The following is a 20,509-nucleotide window of genomic DNA, read 5'->3' on the forward strand; positions in this document are numbered from 1 at the left end:
AAAAAACCGAATTAACGCACGTACTGTCACCTAAGTAAGTACGCACATACATACAGTGAGCCTCAAAAGTGAGTAAACAGCAGCGAATTTTTTGATTTTTTAAGATCATGAAAATCATTATAGTCCGACTTAAATCTATATTTTTCACAACCAAAGATATTATTCAAGCCAATCTCTATCAAACCGAAACTTTAAAATTTTAATCATGGATAAATTTTAGAATTTTCATTATCTTAAAAAATATCCAATAATTTTTGGTGTATACTCACTTTTGCGGCTCACTGTACATATGTAAGTATCGATGTACACGTGAGTAGTACCCAGCATCTGGCGGTATGAAAGTATGAATGAATGAAAATCCATTTGGAAATACTTGAATGAATGAATGAATGAATGAGTGTGTGAGGAATATATATTTACCTAACCATACATACATATGTGTGTATGTATGAAATTGTACACACATGCGGTATAGATAGATACTTTCACCGTTCTAAGAAAAACACAAATTTAATGAGACAACAGGAGTTTTAGTATAAATATGTTGATATGTACATATATTGGTTTTAAACACAACACAACACAACACACATGTTCTTTATAGATTTTCAGTCTGTACTAGAATATTCAAAACGAAAGCAAAACACACAATTTCCGCGAACTTTAGTGACAATAAAAAAGGAAATACTTTTATTGTGTGTTTCTAGAAAAATATCAGCAAAAAATTACAATCTGCAGAAAACCCAAATCATATTCTACCATAAAAATTTGGATAGTAAATAATCTATCCAAGAAAATTTCCAACATCAAATTCTCTATTATTTCCTCATATAAATATGACTGTCACAAGTCATTTCTCTTTTTGAGCACTCTAATGTTAGATATAAAATTATATGTAGTATGTACGTGTTTGTATATTTAAAGCAAATGGTTTTTAACTCTTTAAAACTAATGTTTTAGAAACAAAAACAAAATCAATGCTTTGACACTTTCACATTGTTGAACAGTGCAGTGCAGTGCTTTCTGCTTTCATTTTTGTTACTTACGACCTTGTCCTAGTTTAAATTTACTTAAAAGCATTTTTTATACTCTACAGTGCAGCACCAGGTAATTATAAAGGAATAAAACAGTATTATTACGTTTATGTTGAAATAACAACAAAAATACATATGTTCCAACGTTGTTTAGATAAAAATCCTTCCTCTGCTCTCATTTGAATTTATGAAATTTTCAAAAAATGTCGTTAGCCTTATATCCCGCCAAACAATAAAAAATTATAATATAAAATAAAAGTTTTACAAACATAACAATGATCTGACATTATTTGCAGTTTTAACTTGTAATTTTGAAGCACTTTCAAATGCACATCTTTATAAAAAGAACTGACAGAACGAAAAGTGTTTGACCTCATCATTTTGACGGGCACGTTACATTAGACCACCCCTTAAACAGATTATTTGCTTGTATGGGTCTTATATGTATATGTATAAGTATAAGGGTGATTAGACTTTTTTTAGTGCTGGGTGAAATATTATGACACTAGGTCTAAAGGTTAAGTGCTGAAAATTTGACCCAAATCGGGCAACAAATTCGGGACGCTCATCGAGCTCAAAGTTCAGATATACATATGTATGCAGCACTTTACTATTTATATGGAATAAATTTTTGAAACTCCTTAACTTTCTGCATTATTTTCCAGTAATACGTAGATGTATTTATATCTCCTTTGGGTCAAAATGACCCAATAACTGTAAAATTCGGAAAATATGCAAATTTTTCAGTTTTTGTAAAAAATTTGCAATTGAATGCAAAAGAATCGAAATGTGTACGTAATTGACTTTGTAATGAGATATAAATGACAAAATTTTGTTAAAAAACTTAAAGTTATTAAAAATTCCCCAGAGCAGTAACGTGTCACAGGCCACTTGAATAAGTAATTTAGGAAAAAATTTGCATATTTTGAGTAATATTAAACTAAAAGGAAAAAAATTAACATACATATTTTTGAGAAATATTAAAGTGAAAGGTAATTTTTACTTAAAATTAGGGTTTTCGTTTTATTCGAATTTTCTCGTGTTCGAATACTTCGAATAAGAGATTTTAACTTGTTCGAATTCGATCACACGTTTAATATTAATCGAATTCGGATAATTCAAATAAAAATGAAAAAGTAAAGAATAAAGTTTTGATGTTTTTTTAATATTTTATTGTTAAAGAAAACAAAAAATAACGTTAAAGTTAACAATTCAAGTGTTGATAATGTTAAAAAAAACATTCGAAAACAAAGTCCATCATTAAATTTTCATCAGAAATATTCTGATCAGATTCCTTCCCGAACAATTTACAAAACATTTGACTAGCAAACTCTTCAGTTTCCGTTATGGAGCTATGCTTTAAAAAAATTTGAGCGTATTATGAACATTTTTTTTATTACAAAGATGTTCAACGTAATCATTATAAATGTCATCCTCAATATCACTTTCGACGACTGTATCAAAATCACATTCGCCTTCACTTTCAACACCACTTTAATCTAACTTAATAATATGATTATTGCGATTCTGCTAATATTTCGCCAGCATATTTTCATGTTTAGACGCTAAAATTTCTGTTTCGAAATCAATTCTAAAATCATTCAGCCTTTTTTCTTTTTAACAATATTTTATTATGTACCTTTTAATTTCATTGGTTCAATTGCTAAATTAAACATTTTGTAAGACTAGTTTTTAGTACTGTAACTTCTTGCAGTAACTCATCTACAGTGATCGAAAGACTCCCTTTATCTTTAGTTATTTGTCGAATTTCAGGAATAATACAATTTTTGTAATTCATTATTACTCATTTAAATTTGGAATTATGAAAAATTTTAAGCAATTTAATAAATTTAAATATATGGGGCATTTTATGTCAAGTGAACCAACTTTTGAAATCGATGTATTCCGATCGGGACATTTATTTTGATATTTATTCCACTCGCATCCCACTAAGCGACCAAATAGGACGTAAAGGAAAACAACTAAGCTTTCTTTTTAGGAATTATTGTATGTCTTGAGTTACATAATATTTATTTTGATAGATATCCCACTCACATCCCACTATGCGACCAAATAGGTCATAACCCTCTGTTAGTCGCAATCATTTTCAATCGAGACTAGTCGCAATGTGTTTCAAAAATAATCTCTTCACTTTTTATTTTGAAAACATAAAAACAATATTAAATGCAATGGCGCATATTCATAAACGATCACCAAGTGTTAACTTTTTTAAGTACCTATTTAAGTTATTCACAATTGGTTGCTTTCAGCACAATTAGTTAGCACTTAATCATGGGTAAAGTTGTAACTAAATGCCAACTAACTAATACATTCAAAAAAACAGCTGATTGATTTCATTTTAATACATCTATACAAAAAGAAAATAATCTAGAGATGTGTTTTTTTTTTGTCAACAACATTCTATTGAAAAATTTAAGTTTACATGCCCTGATTTTACTTAATTGATTTACATACAAACTATAACTATAAATTTTGTATGTACTTTTTAGAGAACAAAAATAGTTTCTTAATAGCTTTATAAGCCTTTTAATTAATTACAGTAAATATCGATCAAAATATTATCGACATTTTGTTTTCTCTACATGTCAAAGCAGTAACTAAGCTAGTTATGAATTGTGAATAAGATCTACATCTATCTATGAACTATTTTTTAGTTTCTGTTTTACTAGTTCCGACTTTAATTATGATTTATGAATATGAGCCAATGTATTTAAAAGATTAATACAAAAAAATTGCAGTAAAAATATTATTTTATCAAAACATAGCTTAAAATGTAGAGTGTCCCAGAAAAAAAAGGCCCATTTTAAAAAAAAGTCAAAAAAGTTTTTGATTTCGGGAAAAAAAATATTAAATTTTTTTTATTTCTTATATGTATGTATATATTTTTTTTTGAAAGATTGAAGAAAGAGTTATCTAAACTATTTAGAATAACCCTTGGTGCAAATTTCATCCCGATCGGAAGACATCGATTTCAAAAATTGGTTCAGTTGACATGAAATGCCCCATATATGTGCATTTATTCGTTTTATTCGATTATTCTACATAAAACTGTTCAAATTATTCGTTATTTGAAAATGGTAATTTTTGAATTGTTCGAATAATTATTCGCAAGAAATTATTCGATTAATAGAACGATCATTACTCGAATGAATACCCTAATAAATATACTATGCTAAATCGTATTATATTATTTTGAGGAAAATGTTTGTTCTATCATCATTATTTGGTGAGCTGGAACAAAGGATAAAAATTTAATTTTTTAAGCATTTTATATATTTGTCATATTCCTCGCAAAGGTAACAATAATATTAATAATAATAATAATAATAATAATAATAGAGATCAGAAAGAAAGAGGTTTGCAGCGCGCTTTTAATGCTGTATCTGAAATGGTTGTTAAGTTCAAAACAGATATTAGAACTTTTTAAATTTTTTTAAATTTTGACATAAAATTTTATTTATAGTTATTAGATTAAATTGCGACAAATGATAAAATCTGCCTATTAAATAATAGAATGTTTATTGTTTTACGACTTTATCGATATTTTAGGTAAATATTCTGTGTGAAAATAGTTTTCGAAAAATTCAAATAAAATTCGAAGTAGATTGAATTTCCAAAAATGGATTAACGTATTAATTTTAACTAATTATTTCAATTAATTAGATATAAAAATGTAAAACACATAAAATTTTTGGAAAAAAATTGCATAAGTTCAAATATAATTTAAGACATGTCATTGAAAGCGCCTTCAATTATCTACATGATACCAATATTTCATTCGTTTCTTTGCTTGAAATATGAAAAAATTTGTTACAGTTCATCAAATGTTGAATTAGAATTAGACTGAATTAAGAAGCTTTTTATTTTAGATTTGAACATCATCCACAATTTTGTTTTTGTGACCGTGCTAATCTACTACTTACCAGAAAAAAATTTAGCTTAATTCACTAGAATCTTAATTCGGAAATAAAAAATGTCAGCCATTCATTCCATAAATCCATTCCCAACATCTAATCTTTGGCTTCATTCATTGTTTTCTTTAATTCATAACGGAATTCATTCATTCGTTCTTTGAATGATTCCATTTTTGTTAATTCAAATTGAATTAAACTCTTTTTTCTTCATTTAGTTTTGCTCTTAATCATTTACAAAATTAATTGAAAAAATTGACTTAAGCCTTTTTGTAATAAATTTGTTTTGAAGAAAAAATTTAATCAGCTATTTTGTAATGGATCTGAATTCAAAAAAATTTTAATGATTCGATTATAAGTCTGCTTTTACACACAGCAAATTTACTTGAAGCAAGTCTCTTCGATTCCCTTTTAAACTTGCTCGACTGTGTACTCACAGCAAGTCTGTGACTTGCAAGTCCAAGCAAGTGTGTACCCCTCTTCTTTCTTCTTGCCTCTCTCTTCTATAAACTCTAGACCAAGGCGAATTTATACAAGGTGGAGTCAGTCAATCAGCTGATTACTCTTTTTTCGCTTGTTTGGTTCTAACATCTGTCAAAGCTTGTTTTTATACTTCAATATCTATATATTCAAAGCTAATTAACAAAATATTTATATTTTGCATAAATAAGTAAAGCCATCACTATTCAATTATCTAAACTATATTTAGTTTTAATACATATTTGTTTAATTTTTAATTTCTGTTTTTTGACATTTGTTAAGACCATTTGTTGTTTTTGTAGAACTACCACCACCTTGTATAAATTCGCCATGCTCTAGACTTGCGCAAGAAAACTTGCCCTGTGTAAAAGCAGACTAACAACATAATATTGCTTTCACAAAACTATTTTTATTTCTCAATATTTTCTTCAATCATATAAAAACTAAGAAACAGTGATAGTAATAATAATATATGTATGTATGTATATAAAACAAGTATTTTTTAGGAAAGTACATTACGCTATAAAGAATGAAATCTCAAAGGAATGAATTCAATACATTTGAAGTACAAAGGAATTAAAACTTATTTTAATTTTGAAAATGGAATTAAGACAATTCTGAAATGCGAAAGAAACTGAAATTTGTCTGTATAAGCGGGATAGATATTTTTGGTGGAATGACATACATTTAAAACAAAAGCAGTATGATGACATGGTAAATCAAAAGTCATAATTTTGCTCATTATTTTTAAAATTATGTAATTAAAAACCATATTTATGTATATGTTTTATCAGGAAATCAGGATTACCTCACAATGTAATGCATTGACCATCTATCGTACAACTGGGCTTCCTGTTTTAAGCAGCAGTTTTCTATAAAATTTAAGTTTGCCTTTATGGTAGGACAATACTAACTACTGTTGCTACTCGTATATTGTATGTACACTTAATGAGAAAACTTTATAGTTTTGTGGTTTAAAGTGTGGTGGGGAAAGTGAACAGTTGTAAAAAACCCCACATTTTGTGTGGGTCCGTGGTTAAAAGTTGTTTGGTCTTTGCTAGATTAAAAACTTTTTAATACCAAATGTTTGTTGGATGCAAACAAATAAATATTGTAAAAGTAATTAATAAAAAAATGTTAAAGTTAATCAAAGGAAATATAAAAGTTAATAGAGTAATTTGAATTATAGACAACATTATGAAAATAGCAAGTAATTAATTTTAAGCTTAATAAATACTTGATATCTTCAAACAAAAATATATTTTGTGACACAAATATGTATAAATGGCGTTAATGTAATGTATAATGTATACAGAGACGTTTTTCCGTCATAATTGAATAATCTTCGATTGTTCTGAAATTTATAAAAATACATGAAAAAATGTTCTTCGATATAACGGATTTTTCAGTTTAACGAAAATGCCGAACAAGTTTCAACTTAGTATATACAAAATTCAAGCTGAATAGAATTAAAATTGATAGAAAAGTGGCCATAATTTATTTTGTGCACATATGTATAAATATGTATGTTCGTGTAATTTTTAAACATAACTCAGCAGTTCTAGGACTCTGTCCCGAACTAGTGATTTTTCCTACCATTTAGGGTGACAACTAGTTACATAACTAGATACGTGACTAGTAATTTTAACACGTACATGTCCTAAGTAGGTGGTCAATTGACCATTTTGGATTACAATGATACTGTCTAATAGTTGGTCCAAAGTAGTCAATGCATAGGATTCCCATATTGGTTACATAGAGTCAGTTACCTTACTAGCTAGCTAACTGGCTACTTGATCAGCTACATAGTTAGTGCTAATTGATATCAAAAGTCAGTTAAAAATACATCTCATTGTATCAAATCTGCATGCGACAACTCTTTAATATATTATTTCTGATGGGTAATCTAAGCATTTTCTAAAGTGCTCTAACTTTAATGTACTCAGAGACACTTAAGTGATAATTGACTTCACGCTAGGTTACACGGAATTTCACTATACTTAAGCAAAAATAAAAAAAACTGTATGAGAATTATATCAACACAATTTGTACGAAATACTCACAAAAACAGTGCATAGCTAAATAAACGTTTAAAGTGACTACTCTCTAGATTACTTATATACACTTAAATGCCAATTGTCTTCTCGCTAGATTACCAGGGATGTATAAAATAACCAATTGACTTCTCTGTTCTCTACAAAGATCACATACGTATCAAATGACCCAAAATATATAAATTGGAATCAGCCAAATGGTCAGACAGTAGTCACAATTACTGTCTATAAGGGATACATTGACTACTTACTTGCTTAACTGTTTGGACAGGATACGCATATACTATGTATGTACTAATAAACATAAAGAACATAATAATTAGGTGGCACTATATATCTAAAGTAACCGCTCGCTTTGTCCCAATTAATATTATACGCTTGGACGTGTGTCGAATATACATGCGAGTATTCCAGCAGATACTCTAATACCTAGAACTACTGCGGTACATGTGTACAGAGATATGAAGATACATACATGTTAATATGATTTTATTGCAATTTTGGGTTGGAATTAAGACAAGTGTTTTCAAGAGTGTCGTCACACTTTAATACGTACATATTATACCCGTATAAATACATAGTTGTTATTTCAGTTTATTACACTTCAAATAAACAGGGGCTTTATGAAATTGTTTACAACAAGAAAACAAATGATGAAAAGCGTGTCAGGATTAGATTGTATAAAATACAAGTGTTTATGATTATTAAGAAAAATAAAAATGACCTTCAGCATGTGAAGCAGCAAAGTAAAAGTGTGAAAAGGGAGACCAAAATATGAACAGGTAGTTTTCATAACATATCGTTCTTTAGGTGACATCTGACGGTGAGTTATTGAAAAATATATCCTTTGTTTGGTTCATATCCTCGCTAAGTATTTGTTACAGACAGTTCGATTGCTAACATTATCCTTTGTTTGGTTCATGACCTCGCTAAATTTAAGTTATCGCAGTTCGATTGCTAAAATTAGAGATGTGCGCGTGAAGTCATTTTGATTACATTAAATATCAACCACTCACGACTTTTCACATTCTCACGATGACTTATCTTGTTAATTGTATGTTTGTACATGACATTTGATTTTTATCAAACTAAAATCCAGTAACCAATTAAATGTACAACATGTTTTAATAAAAGCATTTGTACATGATTCCTTCGTTTAGAAATTTGTTAATTTTATAAAAAACTTGTGGTTCTGGTTTAAATTGAAATTAATTTTATTTTTATAAGGAAATTTAATTTTATTCACAAAAATTAAAGTTTTTTTTGTTTTTGGGGACACCATTTCTCAAACATTATGTCAAAGGATAAAATTGTGCTTTTTTAGATTTATATGATTTTTTTTTACAAAATTCTCGCAAAGGTCTGGGCATTCGATGCTGTATCAGATTTTTCGTTTTAGTTCAAAATTATTCGCAATTTGTAATATTTAGGTTATTAAAAAAATATTTTAGTTTAACTCAAATACTTGCAACATTTCACGTAAAGGTTCCTCTAAAGAGCGTCAACTCTAAATTTTAAAATGTTCAGTAGAAGCAAAAAACTATTTAATTTTCAATGCATTACAACTGTACGGATACAACTGTATTTTTTGGCGAGAAAATGATAGCAGGTTTTTACAGTGGGTAGATATGACCACTGCACATCGATTTCTTGCAAAAAGTGAAAATTGAAAAATTTTGAGTTGACGCTCTTTAGAGGAACCAGTGCGATATATAATTTTGTTTAAATTAATTTGTATCATTCTTTATTTGAAGGTTTTAAAAAATTAATTAGAATATTCCTTGCCAATCCTACGAAAGGCAAACTACTTCTTTTGCAGAAATTACTTTAATACAATGTTCCAATGACTTTAGAGAAATTTCCCAGCAGTTCTAGGAGACAGTCCCGAACTAGAGATTTTACCCATCATTTAGGGTTGCAACTAGTTACTTCAATAGCTACGTGACTAGTTATTTTAACACGTGCATGTCCTAAACAGGGGTCAATTGACCATTTTTGATTACAATGAGACTGTCTAATAGCTGGTCCTAAAGTAGTAAACGCATTGGATTCACATAGCGTCAGTTACCTAACTGATCAGCTACATAACTTGTTATTTTAACATGTACAGGTGCTAATTGACCTCAAATAGCTAGCTAATAGAAAGTCCAATAAACGATTGCTTGTAAGCAAACCATTCATCGACAACTATCCAATAGATAAATAACTTCACTATTGGTTACTAAGAGACACTAAAGTGACTATTGTCAGTATACTTGAGCAAAAATAAAAATAAACTGTATAAGAATTATATCAACACAATTTGTTTAACACCAGTTTGTACGAATTACTTAGATACACATAAGTGACAATTGTCTTCACGCTTGATTACCTGGGGTGTATAAAGTAACCAATTGTCATCTTTCTGCACTACAAAGAGCACATACGTGACAAATGACATATAAATTGGAGTCAGCCAAGTGATAGGACAATAGTGACAATTACTGTCTATAAGGGATACATTGACTACTTGCTTAAATGCTGGGTTGTTTGTACTATACATACAGTATGTATGTGTATTTGATTATTTTTGTCAGGAAAACTACAGTTCATGAAATTTCTTATAAATATTAAGTTTTTTTTCATCTCGAGACAAAACACCCCAAGCTGTTATAACTTTTGCATTCAATATCGAATGGAACGCAACTGTACTTAACAATTTTTACATAAATTCAAGCAATAAGTGACTAAATTTAAAAAAAATGTAGTTTAACAGATGTGCACTTGTTTTAATCCCTCATAAGATTTTCTTTTCTAAAATGATCTGCAGTGAAATTGTAATCGCACACTTCCAATGATCACAATGATCAACAATCAGAGCATTTAAGTTCTAAAATAGCTGTAAGACGTATATGTACTAGAATCAACTCATATATTTAGAACAAATAGAGCAATTTGGAGAACAATAGATTGTCCAAAATTTACAGAAATTGTTTTTTCCTCTTTAATCTCTTGTAGATTAAAATACTTGAAAAAGGCATAAACATGTGTAAATTAGAGCATAAAGAGCGAAAAAACTTGAGGACATGTACTTCAGAATTTGTTGACAACTTTAACATCGATTGACACTCGACTTGAAGTATTGTGTTTATGGAGTGTTAGAAGCAAAACAAAAATACAGTATTAAACAAATTTCTCAATATTTTTATTCCTGAATGCATTTTCATTCGTTTCATTCTTTTCGCTACAGACAACAAAAGAACCATGTTTTTAAAACATATAAAATGTATTGTGAAATTTCCTCTTTCTCGATTCATAATCACCGTGATTAATGAAAACCCAGATAAATCTATACGATTTAAAATATAATCCTTATGGAACGTTCGTTCATAGCAGCGTTTTTTTTTTTTTTTTGGCAAATTGTTTTCAGCACATGCAGCATGACGTATGGGAAGCATTTGGTTTGTGTAAATTTACAATATTCAAGAGATTAAGGTAGCAATGTAACCGCAGGAAATGCCACTAAACCACAAGCCAACAACAATACAAAAGACACCGAAAACTATTCATACAATAGAATGGATGAGTAGACAGACAGACAGACCGACAGACAGACGGACATGGTCAAAGACTAAGGTGTTTTTTCAACGATTATCAGATATGGATTAAGCTTTACCTTTTCAAAGGAGATAACATGCTTTTAATATGTGTATCTAAGCTAGTTTGTCTTTTGTCACATCAGGGTTTTTCCGCTTCCTCCCAAAACTAAATAAACAAATAATTCAACCAGAATCGCTGTAACTTTTTCCACGTTTACGTTTCCCTACTAACATCATCCATCTCATATGTACATTTCGTAGTTGTAACTGAAAATCCCTTAAGCTGGATTTATTTCGATGTCTCCTAAATGGTTTTTGTTGGTCTATTTCGAAAATTACATATTCAAATGCAATTTGAAGAATTTCACAAACAATTGTTATTTGTACAACTTACATAAATGCTTGTAATATTTCATAATGATTGTTAAGCATTTCCTAATATATTGTCTTACGGCTGGCTACAAGGATAAAGATTTACTATTTATTCTGTAGGTGCGACTGACGATCTGATTTATAACACAATGCGTTTTAAGTGCATAATACTCTATGCGATTTATTGTATTGTATTGCATTGTTTTTGCTTAACACGCTCCTACATCTCAATTTCGAATTTTATTTATAGTTTTATTGAAACAATTGTCTCATTGAGCGATGCCGTCTTTTTAAATTATTTGAGCATTCCTAAATCATCTTAAGTAGGCTTAATATTTCGTAATAAGTGAGGAACAAAAAAAAAACATAAATGCCAAAACATATTTAGCAAATTGCTTAAAGTTCTAAATTCTAATCCTATTGTATCGAAACTCAAAGTGGCAGTAATAATTACAATGTTCTAATGTAGTGTAGATGGCTGGCAAATTAAACCTACACTCTAAAAAATGCATGCAAATCTACTACTATAATGTAAGTAAGTTTTCATGTAATATTTGCACAATATGCGTAAATTTAAGCACAATATGTTTATCAAAATCAATTACATACTTTTTTCAGCAAAAATACAAACAAAATGTTGTATTTTCTATTTTTATAATATAACTAGTTGACCGCCCCGGTTTCGCCCGGTAGCATTTACTAATATTAGTTCTTAAAGTTTCACCCACATACAACTGCCTGTTCTTATTTATTAGCAAATAAAATATCTAAATTTGTACTGCATACTTTAGGGAGCTTTTTTATTGCAGTTGACTGGACTCAATTTTTTCCAAGTTTTACCCGGAATTTTTGATTTTTTCTTTCTTTACAAACCATATCCGGAAAATTTCGAATCGAATAAAAAAAATTAGCCTAATCGCTCCAGCCGTTCTCACGTGATGCCATTACATACATGGACCATTTCATTTTTATATATATATATAGATAGGCATTTTATGTTTAAAATTACATACATATATTGTGCATAAATTGAAATGTTACACATAAAGTGTGTAAACATACATAATTTAAACGTTAAATATACAAATTGTCAACATTTTATTTCTAAAAAAAAACACAAAAAGCAAAATATTTGAATTTACACACAACATGTATTTTTACTAGAGCCCTGCATGAGTGACTTAAATAATATTTTAAAACATTTATTTTTTTTCAAGTACTGTTTTTGACTCACTCATTGTTTTTTGAATGAATATAATAACACGGTGCTACGATGGAAAAAAAACTTGGAAAACGACCTAGCGTGGGTTATAGGTCTTGCTGAGTACATTACAAATTGTGTCTAAAAATTTCAGAAACACCCTCAAATTCAGAAATTATTCTAAAATAACCGTTTTCAGTGATGTTCGTCGACTTATCGACCTGTAGCTAAGTCAGTTTTGGTCCGACTTAAATTTCTTTATCTGGTTTGGAAAAAAACTAATTACTCTTTAAAATTGCGTGCATTTTCTGATACATTTGTAAGTTATAAAGGTAGGGTCACACATGGCAAATATTTGCTCAAAAAAGCGTAACAACTTTTTTAGCAAAAATTTGTTTGACGTGTTTACCCTTACAATTGTTTTGTAAGATCAAACAGCATCAAATAAAATAAAACTAAATTTTTTTGTTGTGAATCATCCAAAGTTAAATAAGTTTTTGGAATAAATAAAAGAATTCAAATATATTTTATTTAGTGGTTACGTCTTTTTCGTCAAATATTTGTCATGTGTGACCCTACCTTAAGTACTGTTTTTGTTAAGAATATCTAAAAGAAAAACAAAAATTATCACCTTTTTTGATTTTAGTCGCTTTTCATTGCTTATTCTGATATTAAAGCTTATAAAAATATATACCAGATATCGAAAACAACTTGTCCATATACCAAAAAACCCAAATTGTGATTTATATTTTTGTGATAAAAATAAATCACTGAAAATAACAGTTATAAAATGATTTTAATTTCAAAATTTTCAGTAGAGGTCAAAAACTGTTTGTGATTACATTTTAAGAGAATTTGAAAATTCGAATACATCATAGTAAGCAAATTCCATTTGAAAATATATTTACATTGTTTTTCTTTAAAATTTTTGCAATTATTGCAAAATAAATCTATTTTTCTGGAATTACTACCATTTTTCTGGAACAGTATCAACTCAAAATACAACCAAATTTAAATAAAACAATTTGATTATTTTTAACATGAATAAAGGCTCAATTCAAAATAATACATTTTTTGTTGATACAAGGTAGTCACTAATTATCACGAAAATTGTCTCAAATGTGGTTTTCAAGTAGAAAGAGTAATCGGTGTTGTTGCAAAAAGTGAATTTTTAAAAATTTTGAGTTGATACGGTATTGGTGAACAAGTGCGATATGTACATAATAATACTCGCAATGATTGAGTAGAACAAAATTTTAATTATTAAAATCAAAAGTACGTACACTTTGTAAATAATATTCAAAACAAAAAATGAGTTGAGTGCAAAGCAGTGGATTGCTCATTGTGGGTGACAAATAGAGATGCAGGGCTCTATTTTTTACCCCAATTATAGAAGGAGTCATGTTTCCTACTATAGTATTAATGTTGGAAATTTACATGAACATTTATTAGACTGTATTTCATTGGAAAAATATCATTGAAAAACCCTGGATTTCTTAGCAAACAAAAACTGTTTAATCGATACTTGAAATTTCAGCATTTGGTAAAAACCAACAGTAGCAAAACTGAAAAAAACGGCATTTAAACCTGTGTAAAAACCGGATGTATGACCTAGAAATGCGGGATTTTTTTTTTTTAAATATTTAGGTTTTATTTTGAAACATACAATATAAAATTATTAAAAGTATTGACCATTGTAAGCTAAGATCTTTACCCATTTTTCTGGCTGCATATGGATTCCGAGCCAAAAGGACTGCTCATTTTTTGAGGCCAAGAATGAATCAAGCCAATTTCGGATACTCTATTCCTACGTGGAGCGTATCGCAGAGAGAGCGTACTGCATTGATCGTAACAAATAGTAGTCGGACAGGGAACGGTCTGGACTATAAGGCGGGTGTGGCAAAACTTCCCAACCACTTTATTCTAAATAGCTTTTAACAGGTATTGCAACATTTGTCTGAGCGTTATTTCTGAGTCAGTTGCATTCGGTAAAGGTTCCCTGTGATGGTCTGGTCAGATTTCAGCTTTATTTATTTCGCCCCCTTAAAAAACTGCATGAACCTGGAAATGGTAACAAGTTTCTTGATTATCAATAGATACATCTAACTGCCATAAGTCACCACATTAAATGTTAAGGATGTTTGATATAAAACCATTTTAATATCGGAAAAAGAACCTTTTGTTAAAAAATAATGAAAAAAGTACGTTTTGTTAAAAACAAAATTAAAAATTATATTTTTATGCGTTTTTTTTAACGATAATATTTTAAATGAATGTTTTTATTTTAATCCTGATCTAAATATAAACTAATTACACATTGAAATTAAATATTTTTTTTCGTTTTATACTAGTGTTGTACGTTTTGTTAAGCACTAATTTTTTAGAACCCATTTACTTAAATTTAAAAACATTTTGCTAACTTGATTGTTTCTAGAAGATTTCAACCCAATTATTATAAAAATACCAAAAAAAAACAATTTTTGAATAAATGCGAAAAAGTACCTTTTGTATGCGATTTTAAGAATAAAAAGTAATATATATAAAAAATTAAAAATACATACATAAAATATTACAATTATTCTACTAGGACCACAATATACTGATTTAAATAAACATGGTCAAAGTAAATTTTATTAAAATATAACCAAATTTGTATTTTTTTAAAATTATATTGTAATAGCAGCTGTACGGCGATACTGGCCCAATTTGTTTTATTATTTAATTCTCTCAAATATTTTTCATAGTTTGACAATCGACGAAATGCGCAGAGAAACAAGATCCCAAGAAACACAAATACATTTTGAATTAATTTAGAAAAGAATCCACTAATTAAGAAATGTTTACATTTCAATTAATTTGGATAATAACACGTTGCTACGATGGAAAAAACTTGGAAAACGACCTAGCGTGGATTATAGGTCTTGCTGAGTACATTACAAATTGTTTTTATTCTAAAAAAAAACAGTTTTCAGTGGTGTTCGTCAACTTATCGACCTTTAACTCAGTCGTTTTTGTCCGATTTTTAATTTTTTAACGTGTTTGGAAAGAAAACTGATTACGCTTTAAAATGACATGAATTTATTGATAAATTTGTAAGTTATAAGTAGTGTTTTTGTTAAGAATATCTAAAAAAAAAAAATTATTAAATTTTTTGGAATTTAGTCGCTTTTCATTGATTATTTTAATATGAAAGCTTATAAAAATGTATATCAATGTATAAAAAAAATTTAGTTCTTAACAAGACATGGTTTTAGTTTTTCAAATCAGATGAAAACTGTAGAAGTTATTCAACTTTTCTTTAAAACTTTTTTTTTAGTATTTTCGCCCCCAGCGCATATGAATAAAAACAACAATAAACTATACAAAAAAACATATTTTTATAATTTTTAATTTACAAGGTAATTTTTTTGAACTTTTTACGAAATACTGTACAAAAAAAATTTTGTTTCATAGAAAAAATTTAAAATAAATATTGTTGAATTTGAAAAAAAAAATTTAAACTTTTTATGACTTTAAAACTTGAACAATTTCTTGAAGTATACATTTTATGCCTACACAAAAGGAAAGCTTAATTCTTTGTCTATCCATAATTGTTTAAAATTTTGAAATCGGTCTAAAAATGTGTGAGTTAGAGATACTAAAGTACTACGACCTACCCTACAACAGTTTTTTCAAAATAACTAAAAATGTTGAGGGTGTTTTAATATCTTTGAAAACGGTTTTAATATGTCCTCACCTAGGCCTATAACCCCCATTAGGTCGCTTTTCAAGTTCTGACAAAAAGTGTTATTTTGTAGCAGTGTGTAATTAATATTTTTTTTAACAAAACTTTAAAAATTTTAAATTGGAGATTTGAAATTTTTGAGTCGATTTTTGTATTTTATATGTATAAGTAATTTAATTAACAGATATGACAAATTATTTGAATACAATTAATTTTTGAAACTTCAGATCCATTTAATTCGAAAAATTAAATGGATCTGAATATATGTTTATGTATACATTCATACATATACATATAAACAGTTCAATTTTAATGTTAAAGAATTTTTATAGGATGTACAGTGGTGGCCAAGAATTTAAGACAAAAATTGTTTGCTAAATTCCATGTAATTGTCAATTATTTTTTCAAATATTTCCATAAATATGTATGCATGAGGACTGTTTTAACACACAAGTGTGTTTTATTCGACTGTGTCAATTCATACATATTCACCATGAACACATACAATTTTTCTACAACTTGACCAACAAATTTTTTTTTTTTAAATAAACATATTTTCTCACATTTATATCATTATAATTTTATTATTATAAAATATTCGGACCAAATTTCGTATTTTTAGTTCCATTAGTTTCGGTCATATCATGTTATTAACAGCGGATGTTCGCTGAGGTGGGTCAACGTGTTTCCACATATCTTTGTCCATATATGTTTTACCGATTTTTCCAAACATTTTTCAGAAACTAAAAACATTAATAATAAATTTCATACCCTTAGAGGTCCTTTTATTTTGGCTCTATCGCACTTAAAATTCAGTTGATGAAAAAAATTCAAGTATTTGTCTTAAATTTGTGGCCACCACTGTAGCAATATTAGTGCAGATTGCAACTAAATGAAAACGATTTTGTTTTGAGTTTTTTTTTATTAATTATTTTTACATGAGATTATCTCAAATTAAATGTTTTTGTTTAGTAATTAATTTCATTGTTTTGACTGCTTTAATGGAATCTAATTATGAAGTATTTCATTAATGCTTCTGCTTTCGAAAAACCTTTTAGTTCGTTTCTCTTATGAATGCTGTCATTAAAATTCACTAACAATTTTTGAGACTAAATCTGATAAAATGTAATTATGTATGTATTACTTATCTGCGATGCAAAGGAGGATAATATAATGTTTAGAAATGTTTATAATTACATTACCAAATGTAAAAAAAAGTATTAAAGAGATAAGAACAAAATAGTCTGATACTTTGTTTTACGAACTGAATTAAATCAAAAAGAAGAAAAAAGAAAAACACAGACGGATAATTATTTTTTGTTTCATATATAAAGAAATTTTAAAAATTTTATTTATGTTTTTTTGTTTTATGGTTATTCTTAATATCTAATTAATTATGTTTATATAAATTGTTTTGTTTTTAATTTAATTTAATTAAACATTGTAAATCATGAATACAGTTTCAATGCACTTTTCTTCCTCCCAGTGGCTTTGTTATCACTTTGCTATCTTTGCAATAATTGAAAATGCTGTGCAGTTGTGGGTGATGTGGTGCGGGTATGGATGAATATTTACGCTGTTTCATTTCATTTCGTTGAGTTTTGTTTTACGTTGAAACCAAACAACTTTTTGCAGAATAATTATAGAAATATTTACAAAAGTTTTCAAGTTTCAGCAAGGATCGACTTTTTAGAGCATGGTATAGCTTTCAGCACACCTGTTGCTAGAAAGTGATAGTTGTTGGAGGCACCATTTCTAGACAGACAAAATATCAAACATTACTTCCATAACCTGGCGGAAGTTTAATGATGACCTTTGTCGTCTGTTAGGAATGTAAGTAAGAACTTTAGTTTACAAGTCCGTTGTTATGGTGTGTGTTATGTTAGAAGGCTTGGGTATTTGTTTCTGATAAAATACCTCATCTTCTTCACTTTCGTTGGTCAAAGGAGTGTCTACTTTGAATCTTTTGGCTGCACTCTCCATGTCTTCCAAATCTGTAAAGGCTGGAAAGTCTAAGGGGCTGAAATGGCCGGCTATCGCTTCAGGAATGTCGGTAACATTGTGCAGCAAGTAAGTGGGAGTGCTCTGTAAGTAATTGGCCCACTTTTGATATGAATGTGAGGGTGGAGAGGCGGCCGCTACAGCATCGAATGTTACATCTTTACGTTGAAAAATGGGGGAGGATGTTTTAGGCATCAGACCCTGTGAACGAGACATCATATACATTTCCATTTCCAAGTCATTGGCAGATGGTGTCAAAGGTGGCGATTCGGGACGCTCACTGGTGTCCTGGGTACGTCTAAGGCAAGAGTGGGATGGTGTTGATACAGCACTACCCGTAGACATCGACTCGGAATAATAACCAAATGATCTATTCTCTTGTTGTTGTTGTTGTTGCAGTTTTGGCCCTTCTCCAAAGTCATCGCAAATGGACAACATCTCAAAGGCAGTTGGAACATCTTTGTGAGTCACAGTAAAATTCCGAGTTTTAGCTTTAAGTTCGTTCGATTCTTGAGTTGGCGCTGGCATAGGACTGCAACGACTTAAAATACTGCGACGAGATGGTGAAGTGCAAGCACTGGAAACGCCTGAACTTGATCCGTTACTGACATGAGAAGAATAACTCCTTTTGGAACCACGTCTCTGATGCGATGTAGCGGCATAGTATCCATTTAGAGTAATATTGAATTTATCACTATCATTGGCAATAGCACTTGAACAGCAACCCATTTTAAATAATTTTAGTTTTTTTTCTTTTGCTTTTTGAAATACGACGATGTTTACTTCACGAGTAATGATTGTTAACTGAGTATGATCCTTCAGTGTGCCTCTCTCTTATATTTATACCTCGATGGCCTGCGTGTAGTTTTTCGCGTAATTTCCAAGAAATGTTAAGGTAAAATGTCACCAATTTATACCTGTGCGCAGGTTTAATGTTATTAGCGTGCCTGCTGCACAGGTAAATCACGAGTTCGCTTTTAACGATGAAAAATACCCATAAACATTGAATCCTTGTAATCCCCTGTTTTAGAAATTTCTATTTCTTTTAGCATTTTTCTGGAAAAACGTTGATATTTATGACTGCAATTCGCAAAAATGTATCTTAAATTTAGTTTTCGTCCTGGATTAACGTTAAGGATTTTAAAACCCGCTGTGACAATTTATGGCCTTAGACAATCATTTACTATATCTAACTCTATTACTCCTCTACCAACCAACAATAACTTCAGACATTTACCTATTTATGGATGGTTTATTTGTATTACATTTCAAAAATCTGCTTAATTATTTCCCATTTCCTGTCCTCTTGATTTTTTTCTTCCTGATATTTTCAAAACTCTGTATGTGTGTTAGTGTATGCCCCTTTAAATACATACATACATACACACACACACACACATACGTACTTGTAGCTTAATTCATTTATCATTTGAAAATTATGCAAAGTGCATCATCATCATCATCACCTACATATAAGCACATATCTATATACATACATATTTATATACAAGTTGCAACATTTTCGATTCGATTTGTTTCTTAGCTAAGCGTGTATTTGTTGGTTTCTGTAATTTCATGAAACATTTCCATAATATTTTTATTTGCTTTTAATTGCTGTGTAAACAAAAACATTGTAATTTGTTTTAATTATTGTTTTAGTTTAGTTTTAGTGCGGTGCGCTGTGTTGTGATAAATTGAGGTGCATTGCATTGCAGTGCGGTACGTAATGTTGTGGTATTTGTGGCATTTCAATTTGTTCTTTATTATTTATTGGCATTGTTTTTTTTTATATTGCGTAATTTAGATTAGTTATAGATTGCAAAAATTACACTCTGCTACAAGATAACAGTTTTTATCAGACATACAGAAACCGTTTTCAAATATTTTGAAACACCCTCAAAATTTTGAGTTATTTTGAAAATTTTGTTTTAGGGTAGGTCGTAATAGGACTGTAGTACCTCTAAATCACACATTTTTAGACCGATTAAAAAATTTTAAACAACTATGGATAGGTAAAGAATTATGCTTTCATAAGAAATATATTCCAAGTAATTTTGTAAGTTTTTATAAAAATTTTCGCTTTCTTTTTTATTTTTTTCGTCATTTTTCAAATTCAACAATAGTTATTTTAAT

At 29.1% G+C, this 20,509-nt stretch overlaps 2 protein-coding genes across 2 annotated transcripts in view; one reads left to right on the plus strand and one right to left on the minus strand.

The window, feature by feature from the left end:
• The window catches only part of LOC135958827 (uncharacterized), a 141,027-nt gene that overhangs the window by 83,314 nt on the left and 37,204 nt on the right, over positions 1-20,509 (plus strand). The window lies entirely within an intron of this gene.
• Positions 18,227-19,105, minus strand: LOC135957564 (uncharacterized). Its single transcript, XM_065508339.1, has one exon. It carries the CDS (start codon positions 19,103-19,105, stop codon positions 18,227-18,229), a length of 879 nt encoding a protein of 292 aa, XP_065364411.1.

This window comes from Calliphora vicina, chromosome 4, assembly GCF_958450345.1.
Source record: "Calliphora vicina chromosome 4, idCalVici1.1, whole genome shotgun sequence".
Classification (NCBI taxonomy): Eukaryota; Metazoa; Arthropoda; class Insecta; order Diptera; family Calliphoridae; genus Calliphora; species Calliphora vicina.

Bases quoted from the DNA above. Each gene is read 5' to 3' on its own strand.
- LOC135957564 (XM_065508339.1), bottom strand. From the start codon at position 19,105: ATGGGTTGCTGTTCAAGTGCTATTGCCAATGATAGTGATAAATTCAAT.